Source organism: Cygnus olor, chromosome 1, assembly GCF_009769625.2.
Source record: "Cygnus olor isolate bCygOlo1 chromosome 1, bCygOlo1.pri.v2, whole genome shotgun sequence".
Taxonomy (NCBI): domain Eukaryota; kingdom Metazoa; phylum Chordata; class Aves; order Anseriformes; family Anatidae; genus Cygnus; species Cygnus olor.
The window spans coordinates 57,501,627-57,515,565 of NC_049169.1; the positions used below are offsets into that span (position 1 = coordinate 57,501,627).

At 42.0% G+C, this 13,939-nt stretch overlaps 1 protein-coding gene across 2 annotated transcripts in view; it reads right to left on the bottom strand.

Annotated features, from left to right (window-relative positions):
- Positions 1-671: 671 nt before the first annotated feature.
- The window catches only part of BTBD11 (BTB domain containing 11), a 166,409-nt gene continuing 153,141 nt past the window's right edge, over positions 672-13,939 (bottom strand). The window contains exons 13-18 of one of the 2 annotated variants that reach the window (XM_040559717.1): positions 12,650-12,755; positions 11,748-11,850; positions 10,150-10,231; positions 9,084-9,152; positions 5,856-5,968; positions 672-2,063 (exon numbers count right to left, since the gene is read on the bottom strand). In XM_040559717.1, the coding sequence (XP_040415651.1) occupies positions 2,015-2,063; positions 5,856-5,968; positions 9,084-9,152; positions 10,150-10,231; positions 11,748-11,850; positions 12,650-12,755 (522 nt within the window). In that variant the 3' untranslated portion in view covers positions 672-2,014. The remainder of the gene's footprint in view (positions 2,064-5,855; positions 5,969-9,083; positions 9,153-10,149; positions 10,232-11,747; positions 11,851-12,649; positions 12,756-13,939) is intronic. The other variant, XM_040559722.1, reaches the window with a different exon arrangement.

Here is a 13,939-nt window from a genome sequence, read left to right on the forward strand (position 1 = left end):
TCCACAGAGAAGTGGCCGTTACCTAAATGTTCCCGACAACATCTCGTGTGGACATTCACTGTGCAGGAAAAAAAAAAAAAAAAGGTTTAATAGAATGACATGCTGTGTCTCCGCGACACTAGTGGCAGTTTAGACATTTTTGCAATTTGTTGCAGAAACTGTACAGGCTTTAAAAGACCAAGCACACAGGAGGATTTACACCTCAGAGTGATAAAACAGCTCCCTACAGTGATGATAACTAAAGCCAAAGCTATGTTCTCTGAGCATGCCAAAAACTATCACCGTGGAAGAGCAGCCAACGTAGACACTTCAACAGAAGAACAAGAGGTTACCAAGCACTGCCAAAATAAAACTTCTAAAGTCTATGAACTGGGCACAGTTTCTGAACAGCATGCTAGAAAATAAATATAATGTCATTTTTTGCCATGGAAAAGGCAATATCTTTGCCTAAGTCTTGCTGTGGTTTTCTCCACGTTTTAAATCAAACAATTCATGAAAAGTATCATTCAAAGACAGAGCATCAGGAATGTTGTGGCACGTAGCAGATTTATCTTGCTAACAGTACTCTGCAAAATAAACGAAGCTCTGACATCAAATCGCACCCCCCCATCCCACCCCACCCAAGCCCTGCATTGTAGATAACCTATACATTCTCAGGATATAACGAGAAGTCATTCTATAGTACATATTTAATTATAATTTAAAAAAACTCTAACTTGGACACAATCTCTGGCCAGTAGCAAAGTATTGACACGTTACTAGAGTAAAGATCTGTTATTATCCCTTCACTGTAACAAACAGACATCAGCATCTCGAGAAGGGTCTCTGGGGGTATCATATCACAAACAATTGCACTGGATAAAATAATATGCTAATTTCACAAATGGAGTTTGACAAGAAGTAACATTGCATTTGTCTTGGCAAAACGAAGCACGAACAAAACATTTCACAGGTACAGTTACCATGCAAATGCATGTTGAGTTTGTCATTGTTTTTAACCCCAAATCACAATTAGCATGCAGTTTTTCCTGCCCCCCCAACTACTGTATTAGAGATAGTCTGGGTAATGTACCTCTTTGGTGTAACCATAGCCTGTCAGGCAAGATTATACCACCTTAGGAAGAATACAAGCAAAACTCGATCATATGTATGTTTACACAATGTACATTTTAACCATTTATAAAACAAAACATGTTACATAGATTCTCCAACACAGCTCTGTCGAAAATGAAATTTTAAGCTTAAGAAATAGTTTTTAAACTACAAGGCCACCCCATTATTTTTTTTATGAACAATTTAAAAAGTTCCCACCCCTAAAAATCTGCCAGTATTATTTCCTCAGTTGCGACAGTCTTACCCACTCTCTAACACAACTGATCTTTGCTCAACAGCAGTAACAGTTCTTACATTTCTTAAGTGTACGAGATAATGGACTCCAGGACAGACATAGTTCTTAAATGCAAAACACTGGGACGAAACCGCCTTGAATGAGTAATTGGTCGATTCAGGTGTTCCCTGGCACCACTGCTCAGGCTGGGGCTTCTGCTGTTCACTGATGTGAGTTCTGGCTTTTGTTGGCATCTAGCTCCACGACCACACTTTCATGTTCAGAATTTGAGTACAACAGCGATGCACTGGACGCTCTGGTACCCCTGTTGCTCAGAAGCATGCAGGAGCTATGTTTTCTGCATTCCCTCATCCAAACGAGGCTGTGGCCTCAGCACACCGCCTTTGGCCAACACAGAACTATTTGGATGCGAAGTAGAATCTATTTTTTTGAATTTGTTTAAGCAACTGCAACAGGAGACTTAACTTGCAGGGTCTTTATTAAAGCGTTACCATCTTCCTCAGCTTTATACAATGGAGCCCTTTGAAGAAGACAAATGAATTGACTGAATCCTTGTAGCCAACGTCCTCTGTAAGTCCTGTAGTACATTTTGACCAGATGTTTCTCCATTCTTGTCATACAGCAGCTGTTTGAAAGCTTCGTTTTCAATGAGGACCATCATGTTTTTTAGAAAGTAGCCTTCACAATAGGAAGATAGTTCTGTGACTCCGAGAAACTACAAGAAGTGAAATTAGAGAAAGATAACCGTTCTGATAAAACCTGGTCAGCAAGTACAGTGCATAAGAGCTGCACACAAACAAATACACGAACTAAACCTTTCAGACAGGTACAGTAACACTTACAGATCTATATGTTGGGAGGGGGCCAGGAGGTAATCACACAGTATTTTACGCCTGTGATTCTGGTTATAAGTTCCACCTTATAAGGCCCTGGGTGTCCAGGGCTGAAGCTTTGGTCCTTTGGAAATTGGTACCAGTTTTACCACAGAGTTCATTAGACCCATGACTTCACACCCTAAACCTATAGGTTTGGGAAGAACTACTAGAGCCCAAGTTTCATGAATGCCAACCTTCACAAGAGTTGGACCATGACTGCAGAAACCTGTCACGCAAACTAACAGCCTTGAGGGATCTTTGGAGGAGAAACGGAGGCTTTCAGAGCATGTGCTCTGGGCTGTCAATATTCCTCTTATACTGAACACTGTGGCTGGGCAGTAGGCAGGGACACCGTGAAGCGTGAGCAAACCTTGCATGTGTAAACACAACTGTGTGAGCAAACCTCAAATGACCCATACTGGTCATCTGCTGGGTGACCAGCAGTGGTCATCACCCACTGGCCAGCTCCTGTGGTTATACAAGGAGTATAGCCATGATACTCTACTACAGGAGTTATAAGCTGTGCAAATGTACAGAGCAGGGCTCAGCCCATCCTCCTGCCCAGGTAAGCTCCTGCTGGGGCTGAGCTCTGGGAAAAGCAGGAACTGTTGGCTCTGGGGTGCAGCCAGAAGTGCCAGAACTGCAGGGACATTTCATACATCTGGGCCCAGACTGGAGCAACTGCACAGCAGCGTTACCCAGCACCACATTAACGTCGTGTTTGGAACTAAGAATGGAAACTGCTAAAAAACAAAAAAAGAAAAGAAATATAGATTAGGACTAGGTTGGACCTGTCTTCCAGAGGGAAACTGGGTTTCAAACCACACAGGTTTTCATTAAATTAAGAGTGCATTATTTTGCACCTGGATGAGATAGCGTATGTATAAATCGGTATTCTCCTCTTAAACACCATTCATCCCTATTCATTATTTCAATATATTCACAGCATTGAGAAAATAATGTATGTTTCTTTTCTTTTTTTAGACTTGTTCTGAGGCCCAGATTGCAAATTGTGCTAGCACTGAGTGTTCTAGGTATGTATTTGAAACTCCAGTCAATTTTGTTGGGAGTTTGAGGCATTTGTATAAAACACAACTGGTACCCAGTGGTAACCTAGATGATTCTGTGAACAAAAGAAGTCACCACTATAAATCCTATTTGCCTGGTTACTTCATCTGTTTCTGGAGACAACATGAAAATGAAACCCTAGAAGTGATACTAATTGGAAGGCTGCCTTTGTAGGTGTTGCAATCCTAAGAATGGAAAGCCACAGATGATTTAATGCTCTCTGTTCAGCTTTTAAACCATGAGTGTGAGAAAACCCACATTCTCTCACCTTCCTACCAGTACTTCGCCTCTTTAACCCAGGGCTCCAAACACTTGTTCCTACAGCTCCTACTACACAGCTCACCACCCTGCTAAATGCTCCCCTTCTACAACATACGCCCCCACCACAAACAGCCTTCCAAATCTGTGCTCACTTCATGCTGCGCTTCCACCAAATCAGGTCTTTCTCTCAATTATGATGAGAAAGACTGGGCTCCCTGTGTCTCCAGGCCAATCTGCTCACACATCTTCATCTGGAAAAGTAGGTCTCAGCATCACTCAGCTTCCTGGAGGTCTTGCAAAGTAGCAAGGGCTAGAAATGCTACCTACAACAGGAGCAAGTTGCTCAAATCCATCACCTGCTCCTGGCTGACATGGTGGTTCCTGTCTTCGGTGCTGGCTCACCTTATTCCATCCTCACTGCTGCCTTACATGAGCTCCTTCCACACTTCAGAGAGCAAGGAAAGGCAGACAGTTGGCTGGCAAGCTTCGGCTGACCTGCCTGTGAGCTCCCCTGGCTCACGAGGCTCATCTGGCCTCTTCCACCACATACCATGATCTCATATACACATAACAAACCCATGAAGCTGCTGTGTGGTGGGAGCACTCTGAGCAGAATGAACTGGGCTCAGATTGGTAACCTGCACATCACACAGACCAGGAGCAGAGATGGGACAAGTCTACTCTGCCAACTGCACAGCAGAGAGGTATCTGAACTAGCTTAAATGTGTTAGTTTAAGTTCTGGAAACAATCTAGCTATAGCAGTACGAAGCTTAGCCCTGGTAATTTACTGGAAGCAAGGTAAATTGGCCCATGAAGAACTCTAGGGTGATGTAGCTTAACTAATTCCAGAAGCCGGGACTTCATTCACAGCTAGCTTAGCTATCCCTGCAATGCACTACGTGTCAATGCAAACATGACCCTGGAATTAAAAGCCTCTCAAGGAAACCATTTCCACTGACTCCACTGAGAGACGCAGGCACAGGAAACTTGAAGGCTGAGGCCCTTACAGGCAAACAAGGAACCAGATTTAGCCACAAATGCTGGGTTTATTCAGTCCCAGCACTGGCAGTGTAGAAGACCCTCAGACAAGTCTAAAGCTTGGTGTAAGAACGTTCTTCAATCAGGATACAAAAACCAGCCACATTTCAAAATTCAAAGAAAGTATGTGATTTTAAAACAAAATTATTCAGTTTACTTTTAGTAACAGTAACGTAAATTGAGAAGTTCCCACATGAGCTAGAAGACAAATTGAGTATTTTTCAAGATTCCTGCACTGCTGATTTTATTTCCTATTACAATAAATGGACCTGCAAATATACCTAATTTCTTATTCTTCAACAAGTGGAACTTTATGCTATTTCAAACACTGATTGCATGTTATCTGTACATCAAGACCTAACATTACTAGTTGCTGTAGGAAATACCTGAGGGTTGGAACAGAGGTCAGATCTGCAGGGTTTGAAGCAATCTGCAGGATTACTCTGTTCAATCAAACCTCCATGTCACACTGTCGACATTTCTCTTTCATACAGCCCATACAAGTTATAGAAAAATCATTTAAGGAATGCTTTAAAAATATTATTACAACTATATTTGTATCATTTCCACCTTCCAAGTGAAAGTCTAACCACTAAGCAAAAGAGGAGGAGAAAAAATGAAACTAATCAATGTACAATCACCTCCATCATGACCTAAAAGAGTTTTTTTGGTCAAAAAAAAAAAAAAGCATGCTTTTATGCCTGATGGCTCTCTAGCTAAGTAATTTGATTCAATAAGAAGCTGGGAAACCTTCTTCTCCAAGACATGAAACTCTCATTACTATCTTTGCATGCTGTAAGACACTGCACTTCGACAATCAGCATTTTTCATATATTGAAAAGTTATCACCAGCATTGAATATATCACCCCTGTGGGCTTCAAGCAGGAGGAAACAGGAAATTTTAATGGGAAAATGCAGCCTAGAAGGTGAAAAAGAGACATCTTATTCAGTTAGGTGATTCCTGGGGAATAACTCAGCAATTTGGGTTGCTGTGATAAGGGATAGGTCTTCCACATGGTAGTACACACAAGTAGAGTTGGAACCATTTAGGAAAGGGGGGCAAGAACTTGCCACAGACGGTCTTAGATGTGATTTAGGACTGTAACTCTACCAGGTATATCTATTACAGTCCCAATAAATTAATGACAAATCTTAAATATGTAACAACGTACTAAACATATGACATATGTATTACTACTTAGCATAAAACTAACCTACGCGTACGAGGACAGACATATAACATGCATGAGTAGTTATTTTTACCTTGGCTGATTATAAATATCTACCGCAGTTTTCTGTATTAATGCTTTTTGCGCAAATGATCTCACAGGTCGTTGTAAAGCTTCAAGCTGGAAAAATTTAGCAGCAGAGAGAAGCTAAAAAAAAAAAACAAAAGAAAGGGAAAAAATAGTCAAAACTGCTGAGTGGCACACATTCAGAACTTGCTTCTTTACTGCTTCATTATAATTTTTCTCTGCCCCTGCTTCAGTTTGAATGGAAGTACTGACCCTTGACAGTCAGTCAGAATGAGAAGGTTGCTTGGTTGCTTTTAAACCCCTCGCAGTCCCCTCTAGATCAGCCTGTACATGGGGAAGGTGTACATGGACAGACCTCCAGGGGCTGTTGAGGTCCACATGCTGACTTTGGGATGGGGTTGTGTGTATGTGTCATGAAGGAAGTGTCAGCTTGGAGAGTCTTCGGTCACTTTGCAAACGTGACACTGCAAGGAGAGACCTGCACCTACATTCCAGGAAGAAGTAGTTTGGGTTCAACAGCTCCCTAAGCTCTGGCTGAAACAGAGCACATGGGTTAGATGTGGGGATGTCAGCAGAGGGGCCAGGACCAAGAGTACAGAAGAATTCAAACCAGATGACGATAACTGCCCTGGGTAGTCTTAAAAACCTAGAGAGGCAATAAACTTCAAACCTGTCACCTCAGCCAGCTCGAGGAAATGGAGTCAGATCTCCATATGCTCCTTGCTCTAGCTCATCAGCAGCAGTAAGGTCATGTCTAGGCCACGGGAGCTCAAACACTGCCTGGCTCCAAATGGAGTGGGTGTGCAGCGGGGTGCAACGCAAACATGGGAACCAGCTTGGTGCGAGGCGATGCCTAGCAGCACTAGCACAAGGGTAATGTGTCTGCATCACTGCGCTGGCACGGCTCTTTTGCCATCAGGACTCCAGCTGACCTCCCTCTTTAGCCCTGCACCCACCCCATGGGTATGCGCCTGGACTGGCGCTACTTTGGGATCTCTGCCACTGTATGTGGGGAGCATGACCTGAAGCATGCAGGGCGAAAAACTGGCTTAAACTGTGATTTCTCCAGCTGATTTCAATACTGCTTGGATTTCCCCTATTGCTTCTTTTATGTCCTTTTCCAGCTGAGGAAGGGGATTTCATCATCTTTCCATGGTAGGTTACCACCTCTGGCTCTCTGCTCTGGCTTAGGATGCAGGTTGGGGTTCTTCATTGCTTTACACCTTGCTCTAACCCAGCCAAGTCCCTTAGGCCAAGGCCTTCAGGCATTTATATGGATCTTGTCATCACGGACCCCAGGACTACATGACAAAGAGCCTTCCTGTGATTCCTCAGCACTAGGTAGGAGCACTGGGGAACAAAACCCCGAAACTGCCATGACATTATTATTCTGATTTCTCCTATGCAATCCGTTCAAGTTCTGCTTTAATCCCATAAATAAATCCAAGTGCTGGAAATCTGCAGTGCTGATGTGATAGCAGCCAGCTGGCCTCAATTATGAATTGCAGCAAAGATTTCTGTGGAGTATTTCTGGCACTTCTTGTTATCATATTTGTAATAAGGCAAGTTGCTAAATGCAGTTCTGAAAGATAAAGCCAAATCCTATTCCAGCTGCCTCTGTGGCTCAAGCAGTCACGTGCTGGTTTGTAATTACTTTAAACTGTGAGGAACCGTGGCCAGATCTGTTATCAACAGATCAATCAATCAGCCATACATTCTAGAGTCACAGAAGTTTTGAGATGTCACAAAAGTAGACCAAGCAGCCAGCTGAACTGCAGCACAAGCTTTTTAACAACCCAGGTGATTACATATGCATCTCTATAAAGTTGTTGTGCTATCTAGTCTGAGACTCGCTATTTCAGAGAGGGTTAGAAATTCAGGAGCTTTTTTCAAAACTGCAAATGAGAGAATCAGCGACCTTTTCCTATAAAACTCAGGAAGTCGATGTGGGTATGCTTAGTTAAAAACCCACTGCTTCCACTGGGGAAGGATGATTTCAGTCCTGACTAGTTCCATCCTCCAGTTGCTAGCAGGATCATACAGATGCCCCTGTACCATCAGAACTGGTTCAACCTGGCCACTTGTACCCCAAAGAAGAGTTGCTCCCCAATTTCTGGTTTGCAGCACTTTGTTGAGAGTCAAGCTTCGCATGGATGCCCCAGACAATAGAGTCATAGGGACAGATTAACTTATGTAAGCAATAATAAAGGATCATGGGGGCAGACCATACTTTGTACACTGATGATTACCACTTATATAAGTAGCTCTGCTTTTAGTATTTACTGTCCTTGTATCCCTTTTGGCTGCCATAATTTGGTTATGGCCAACAGGAAAGCTCCTCAGAATGACTATCAAGAATTTGCTCAAATGTGTCTTAGTTCGTTGAGTTGGAGTTGTTAGGTTGATCATAGCTGGCATTGACAGTGCACACTATAGGAAGAGCCTGACTTACACCCATACAGGTTGTGGGTGTGTGGCTAGGCAGAAGATCCAAGGGTTTGGAGTGGCTTTTGCAATGGGTACAGTGTCACTGGACTTTCAACACCCAGTGAGAAAGCAGCAAAGAATCTCTGTATTTCAGTTAGCAGCTTAATATTTTATTCAGAAATGAGACAGTCACATGCTTGAAATTGAACTAACTGCAGTGGGATTTCGTCTGTGTTAAAGTCCGGTGCATGCCCAAGAATTCTCCGAGTGACGAACCAATTGGATCCCTTTAATACTGCTGAGATAGGTCTGGACATGTAAGCCTGGCTAGTAAGCCAAAAGTAAGAGTGTTTGTAGAGAAGCTGACTGGCCCAGCTCAACAGAGCACCTCTACCTATCAGGCTGAGAGACAGAGAGAACAGAATACTATGCTGTGGGAGTTGGTTCCAGATTTTAATAAACACCAGCTTTGCACTTCCTTGAAAGAGCCTCTCAAAGCATCTAACTAGATGTTTTGATTTCAGATAATTTTTTGGCTCGATGGTCTTGATTTTCTACTCTTTCTTTTGTGACAGTCAACTTCATGCTGGCAGAAATTACCATAACAGGGGAACAGCAGAGCTGGAAGGAGACTGAGTGTCTTCTGCAGGACTGTGGACAGCCTAAGCACTCTGGGCACTCAGTGAGGGATGGAGGTGGCTCTTACAGGACTGCTTATGTCTTGCTCAGTGGCCTTGTGCCCTTGGGGCAAATGATATACAGATCACTTAGCATTGCTCCCATTGCAATAAAGATAAATATCTCTTACCTCCATAATTTCATTGTTTTTAATCAGGAGTGACTCTGCACCTCCATAGTAAAGATACTGCATAACCAGCTGTAACAAAACAAAGGGAGTGTTTATAAAAAAAAATAATAATTCAAGACATCAGGGAGCAGGGGGTCATGTAAAGATTGCAGCTACCACCAGAGGCTCTTCAATACCACCAAGGATTTGTACATAAAACTAGCCCAATCCAACTGATTTCAGGATATATTTGGTTACTCTGTTTCTGCACAGTTCAATGGGTCCTTCTCACAGGTAGTCTGACATCTCAGCCCTCACCAGCCACATTGTCTGTGCCTTCTCGTGAGCCCCAAACAGTGTGCAGGAAGCTGATTAATTCTTGCTGAATTTTCAATGTATTTTTCAATACGTACAGTGTATCATTGATTCAGGATAATATAGCATTTCTAATGCTTATTCCCTTATTCCTCTCCTGCCAATGGCACCCACACCTCCACCCAGCAGTTTGTGGGCATGCAGAGATGATGCGAAATAGTGGTGGCGCTTTTGCACTGTAATATGAGCTAACTAACATCCCTCTGCAGTGAGCTTCCAGCACACTCTAAGTTACTGTAGGCAGCTGGGAAACATCTGCATCTGTAACAGTTGATACATGGAACCGCCTGAGCTCTGACTCAAGTAAAGGGAAGCGTATACAAGTATATGCTACAGATGCAGAAAGCAAACTGTATTTTCATGGCAAAAAAAATGATCAAACAATATTGCTTAAGAAAGGAATTAACTGTGTCTGGAAGCCTGTCCATTAAATACAGAGAAAGCCAACAACAGAAAAAGGAATCGAGTACTTTTAACTGACATGCCCTGCTTTATCTGCATACCCTGTATAAGTGAAATGCTTGTTATTGTATCTGGTTGGGCACGACATTTGCAATCAATAGCACTGTGCAGCTTAGTGTATGCAAGAAGACAGAGTCTGTGCTCATGAAACCACAGCTGTAAGTTTATCAAATACACTTGTATTAGTTTGGACAGAGCATGTACAACGTTTCTATGTTCCATTCAAATTAAATGTGAGAAGTGACTTTACCTGAAAGATGGGGTACTTCACATAGTTGATCTCAATACATGTACTATCAGTTGAGGGCTTGCTAGACAGCAATGCTTTAAACCTAAACAGAAAGGAGCAAGACTGAAATACCAGCCCAACTATCTCTGTGAAAAAGTATGGCGAAGTGGAAAGACAGCATCAGCTCTCGCAAAAACAGTGCACTGAAATGCATGGATTTGTCACTGAAAAGCATCAAGATTTAGACACTTACATAAAATAAAGTTCGGACTATAAGGAAGAAGCCTTTCTTTTGGGAGATTTCAATTTGAAATTTTGGAAAAATATATCTGATATCAGAATGGAAAAAAACGCATACAGGAGATTCAGATACTGTAATGATGTATATTACAAAATCAAAAATTTTTTGGGCAATGTGATCATTTAGGAAGAGTTGCAACATTTAAAAACTGAACACCTTATTTGAAGATCAATTTTAGCCTATTTCCATTATGCTGCTTTAAATGTTTTGGAACAAAATATTAAAACAACTTCAGTACAAATTTTAAGGCTTCTATGCAGGCTCAATACAATTGTATAAGAAGAGACAAGAGAGAAAACTGGATAGGTTGCTTTCTTTGATTATCAAAACCTGAAATTCAGACAGTTTTCAGGATAAAAACACATTTTAAATTGATAATTGCAGATGTATGTAAGACAGATACATGTGTAGCAATCTATTTCTCAGAACTAGATATTCCTGTTTGATTAGAAGGTGAAAATGGGAAGTACACTGTCACAAACACAAGCCCTTGTACTTCCTCTTTTCGTAATTCATCCGACCTTCTAGATGTAGTGCAAAGCTTGGCTTATCTATCAAGACCAGCATTTGCTGGATGGTAACCTTTTCCATACCACAACTGCATCTTAATTAAAATATGGATAACAATTGATTTGATCTTAATAGTGTCAAACTCTATTGCAAGCACAATTTAATAAGCTTAAAGCTGAAGTTTGCAATGTGCTTGTACACCTTTAATTATAGAGCTGTGTAAGAATAAGGTTTGTGAGCAGTGTAAGAAAGGAATACACCTGAAGGCTGAGTTGAGCTGGCTGACCCACATCTGGCCTTCTGAGCAAAGGAAACAAACCGTACGTACTGCCTTCCGATACAGCATGACATGCTTTGTAGATATTTAATTTTACTTAAAAAAATGTAAAATCTTGTCAATGAATTGTATGATAGTAACTTGCTTTTCCTGCAGACTGTGTACACTGATGCAAGGCAAGTTTTAGCTGCTCGCAGGGTAAATGATTGCTAAGAATCAAACTATTAAGACTCCTCTATGCTGGATGCAGAAATGGATGCAGCAATGAGCTCCATACAAAAGTGCCTTGGTGGAATGAAGTCAGATGCATGGCCAGAAGCATGCAGCATCTACAGGGTGGGAATCTAGTGATAGGAGCACTTGTTAACATCCTGCAGATCAACCAGAAACAGGCTGTTGAGATTTTCTGATTAGTAAAAACTTGAAGGTTCAGACATTAGCCCTCAAAGAATCTTAGCAACAGCAACAAAAACAAAAATACAAAATCTATTTCTGCTTTTGGTCAAAAATAGAAATATCTTTATATTTTACCTCGGTGATGCAGTAAATAGCAACACTCTATGTGCATAAAATGGTCTTCCTTCCACCAGAAATGTAACATCTGACATCTCTTTGTTGTTAAGAAAATGGGGATCTGGAATAAAAAAATGAAAAATAAAAAAACCAAAACACACACACCATTAAATTTTGTTTGGAAGAGTTCATGAAGGTACATAATATTTTCCTGTTTTGACAAAGGAAGACAATAGTGCAAAGGATGTTGTTTTTAATGAGTGAAGCCCATAAAGCTATTTGGACAGTCTGAGACAGAAGATCCACAGACAGCCAACTTGGAGTTCAGACTAAGGAAATTCAAAGCTTTGAAATTCGTGTCGACCTTTGCTGAGATGACATCCAGCCAGCCCTGCTGCAGGAAGCTGGCACAGCTTCCCAGCTTCATTACCCAAAGCAAACTGTGTCTAAATGCCCTCAGGCCATACCCTCACCCTCTCCCTGGGCAGGACAGCCTTTGTGCCAAGTGGAAGAGAGTCCAGGAACTTGGCTCATGTCTTCTCTAGGTCACATCAAACCAACTCAGGCTCTGTCAGCAGGGCTGGGAGGGCCGTGCTGCCGCGGTTTCACCTCCAGCGAGCCACAGTGGTTTGAGATGTGGACAGACATTTGGCTTTGGGCCCTGGGCTGAGATCCCAGCCTCGTTAGCAACACAGACAGATCTTTGCAGATTTACAGTCCCACTTCTAGCGCATCTGATGATCTTATTGATTTCAGTGGGAGTTTTAGGACAGGCTAAGTTTGGGGCCTTTTATTTTTCTTGTCCTGCCTTCTAAGTCCACATTTTCTTTTGACTTGTGCCTCCTCAAGCACCCAGCCTGCAATGTGGACTTCCCATAGCTCTCCTTAAACAACCAAGAGCATCTCCAAGTCATACTTACCTAAGCGAGAGGTCTGCTTGCGCTTGATTTCAACAAGCTTTGGAATAGGGTAGGGTCCGTAGCAATGAGTGAAAATGACAGACAGCTGCTGACTTATCACTTCGTTCTAAGCAAAAGAAAACAAATACAAGCAGTGTAAACTTAGCATTCAAAGGGAGGTGTTGTATTGTTCTCAAGAGCTGCATGTTTTGAAGCTGAAAAATGTAATTGCTGAAGCTTTATTAAAAATTGGAACTTATAATTATTGGTAATTGTTGTAAACTACAATTCTCATTTAGTTGTTTGTTACATCTCCTGTAGGAAGCAGGTAAAATGAAATGTCCTCTCCTTGGACTACAAGTGTTCTTTTCCCAACAAACTCCGTAGCCCACGTTCCCTCCAAGTAAACAAAGCTCCTTACAATAGCCTCTTCATTTCATTTGCAAACTTACTTCACTGTAGAATAACTTTTTGCTGCTCTTTGGAAAATGGTCATTGCTCACATTTTGGAAAACCAGAGCTACCAAACAGATGCACAGCTGGTGTACATTTCTAAGCACAACACTCTCACAAACAGACCCTCCTTTACAGAATGATAGAAGCATCACAGCCTGCCATAGAAGCTCCTCATTTAATCCCAAACATTTCATTAATGTGATCTTATATCCCTGGCACTGGCCTTGGCACCACTTCTCTGAGGAGGCCGCCAGAACCTCACAGGGCCAGGTCTGGTGCCTGGCCCTACTCATCTCTACGCAGGGCAAGGCACCTGTGGGACACTTTCCTAAGCAACTTAAGTATTTGTCAGCCTATGCTGAAATGATAGTGAAACGGATTTAGTGCTTAACTATCTAAGTCACATCTGAAAGCAGGATTTAAAAGCTTTTGCTAACTTTATCCCACTCTTTGCTGGTAACTGAGCAGGTCTAGCCAAGTTCAGTGGGACAAGATGGCTAATTCCTGACAATGGAGTATTTTGTCCTTTAACTGCAATGTTGGTTGGCAATTCCCTTCCACACTGGGAAACTGTGATGAGACACTTAGATATGAGAAGGTTCAAGACGAAGAGAGTAAGCAGGTAAGGGAGAAAAATAATACTAATATAACAAACTGAGGAGTTAGCTGTTATACTAAAATATCTCCAGGTTTTTAAAGCAGAAAATGAAGCTTTGCTTTCTCCAAGCACATTTCAATTCAGTTCTAAAAGTAGAAATTCCTTAAACCCCACGAGGGATGAGGAGGAACGGCAGAGATACTGTAATGACTCTTGCACCGTATCTAATTAAACAGGGTGGGAAAAGGAAACAAGCT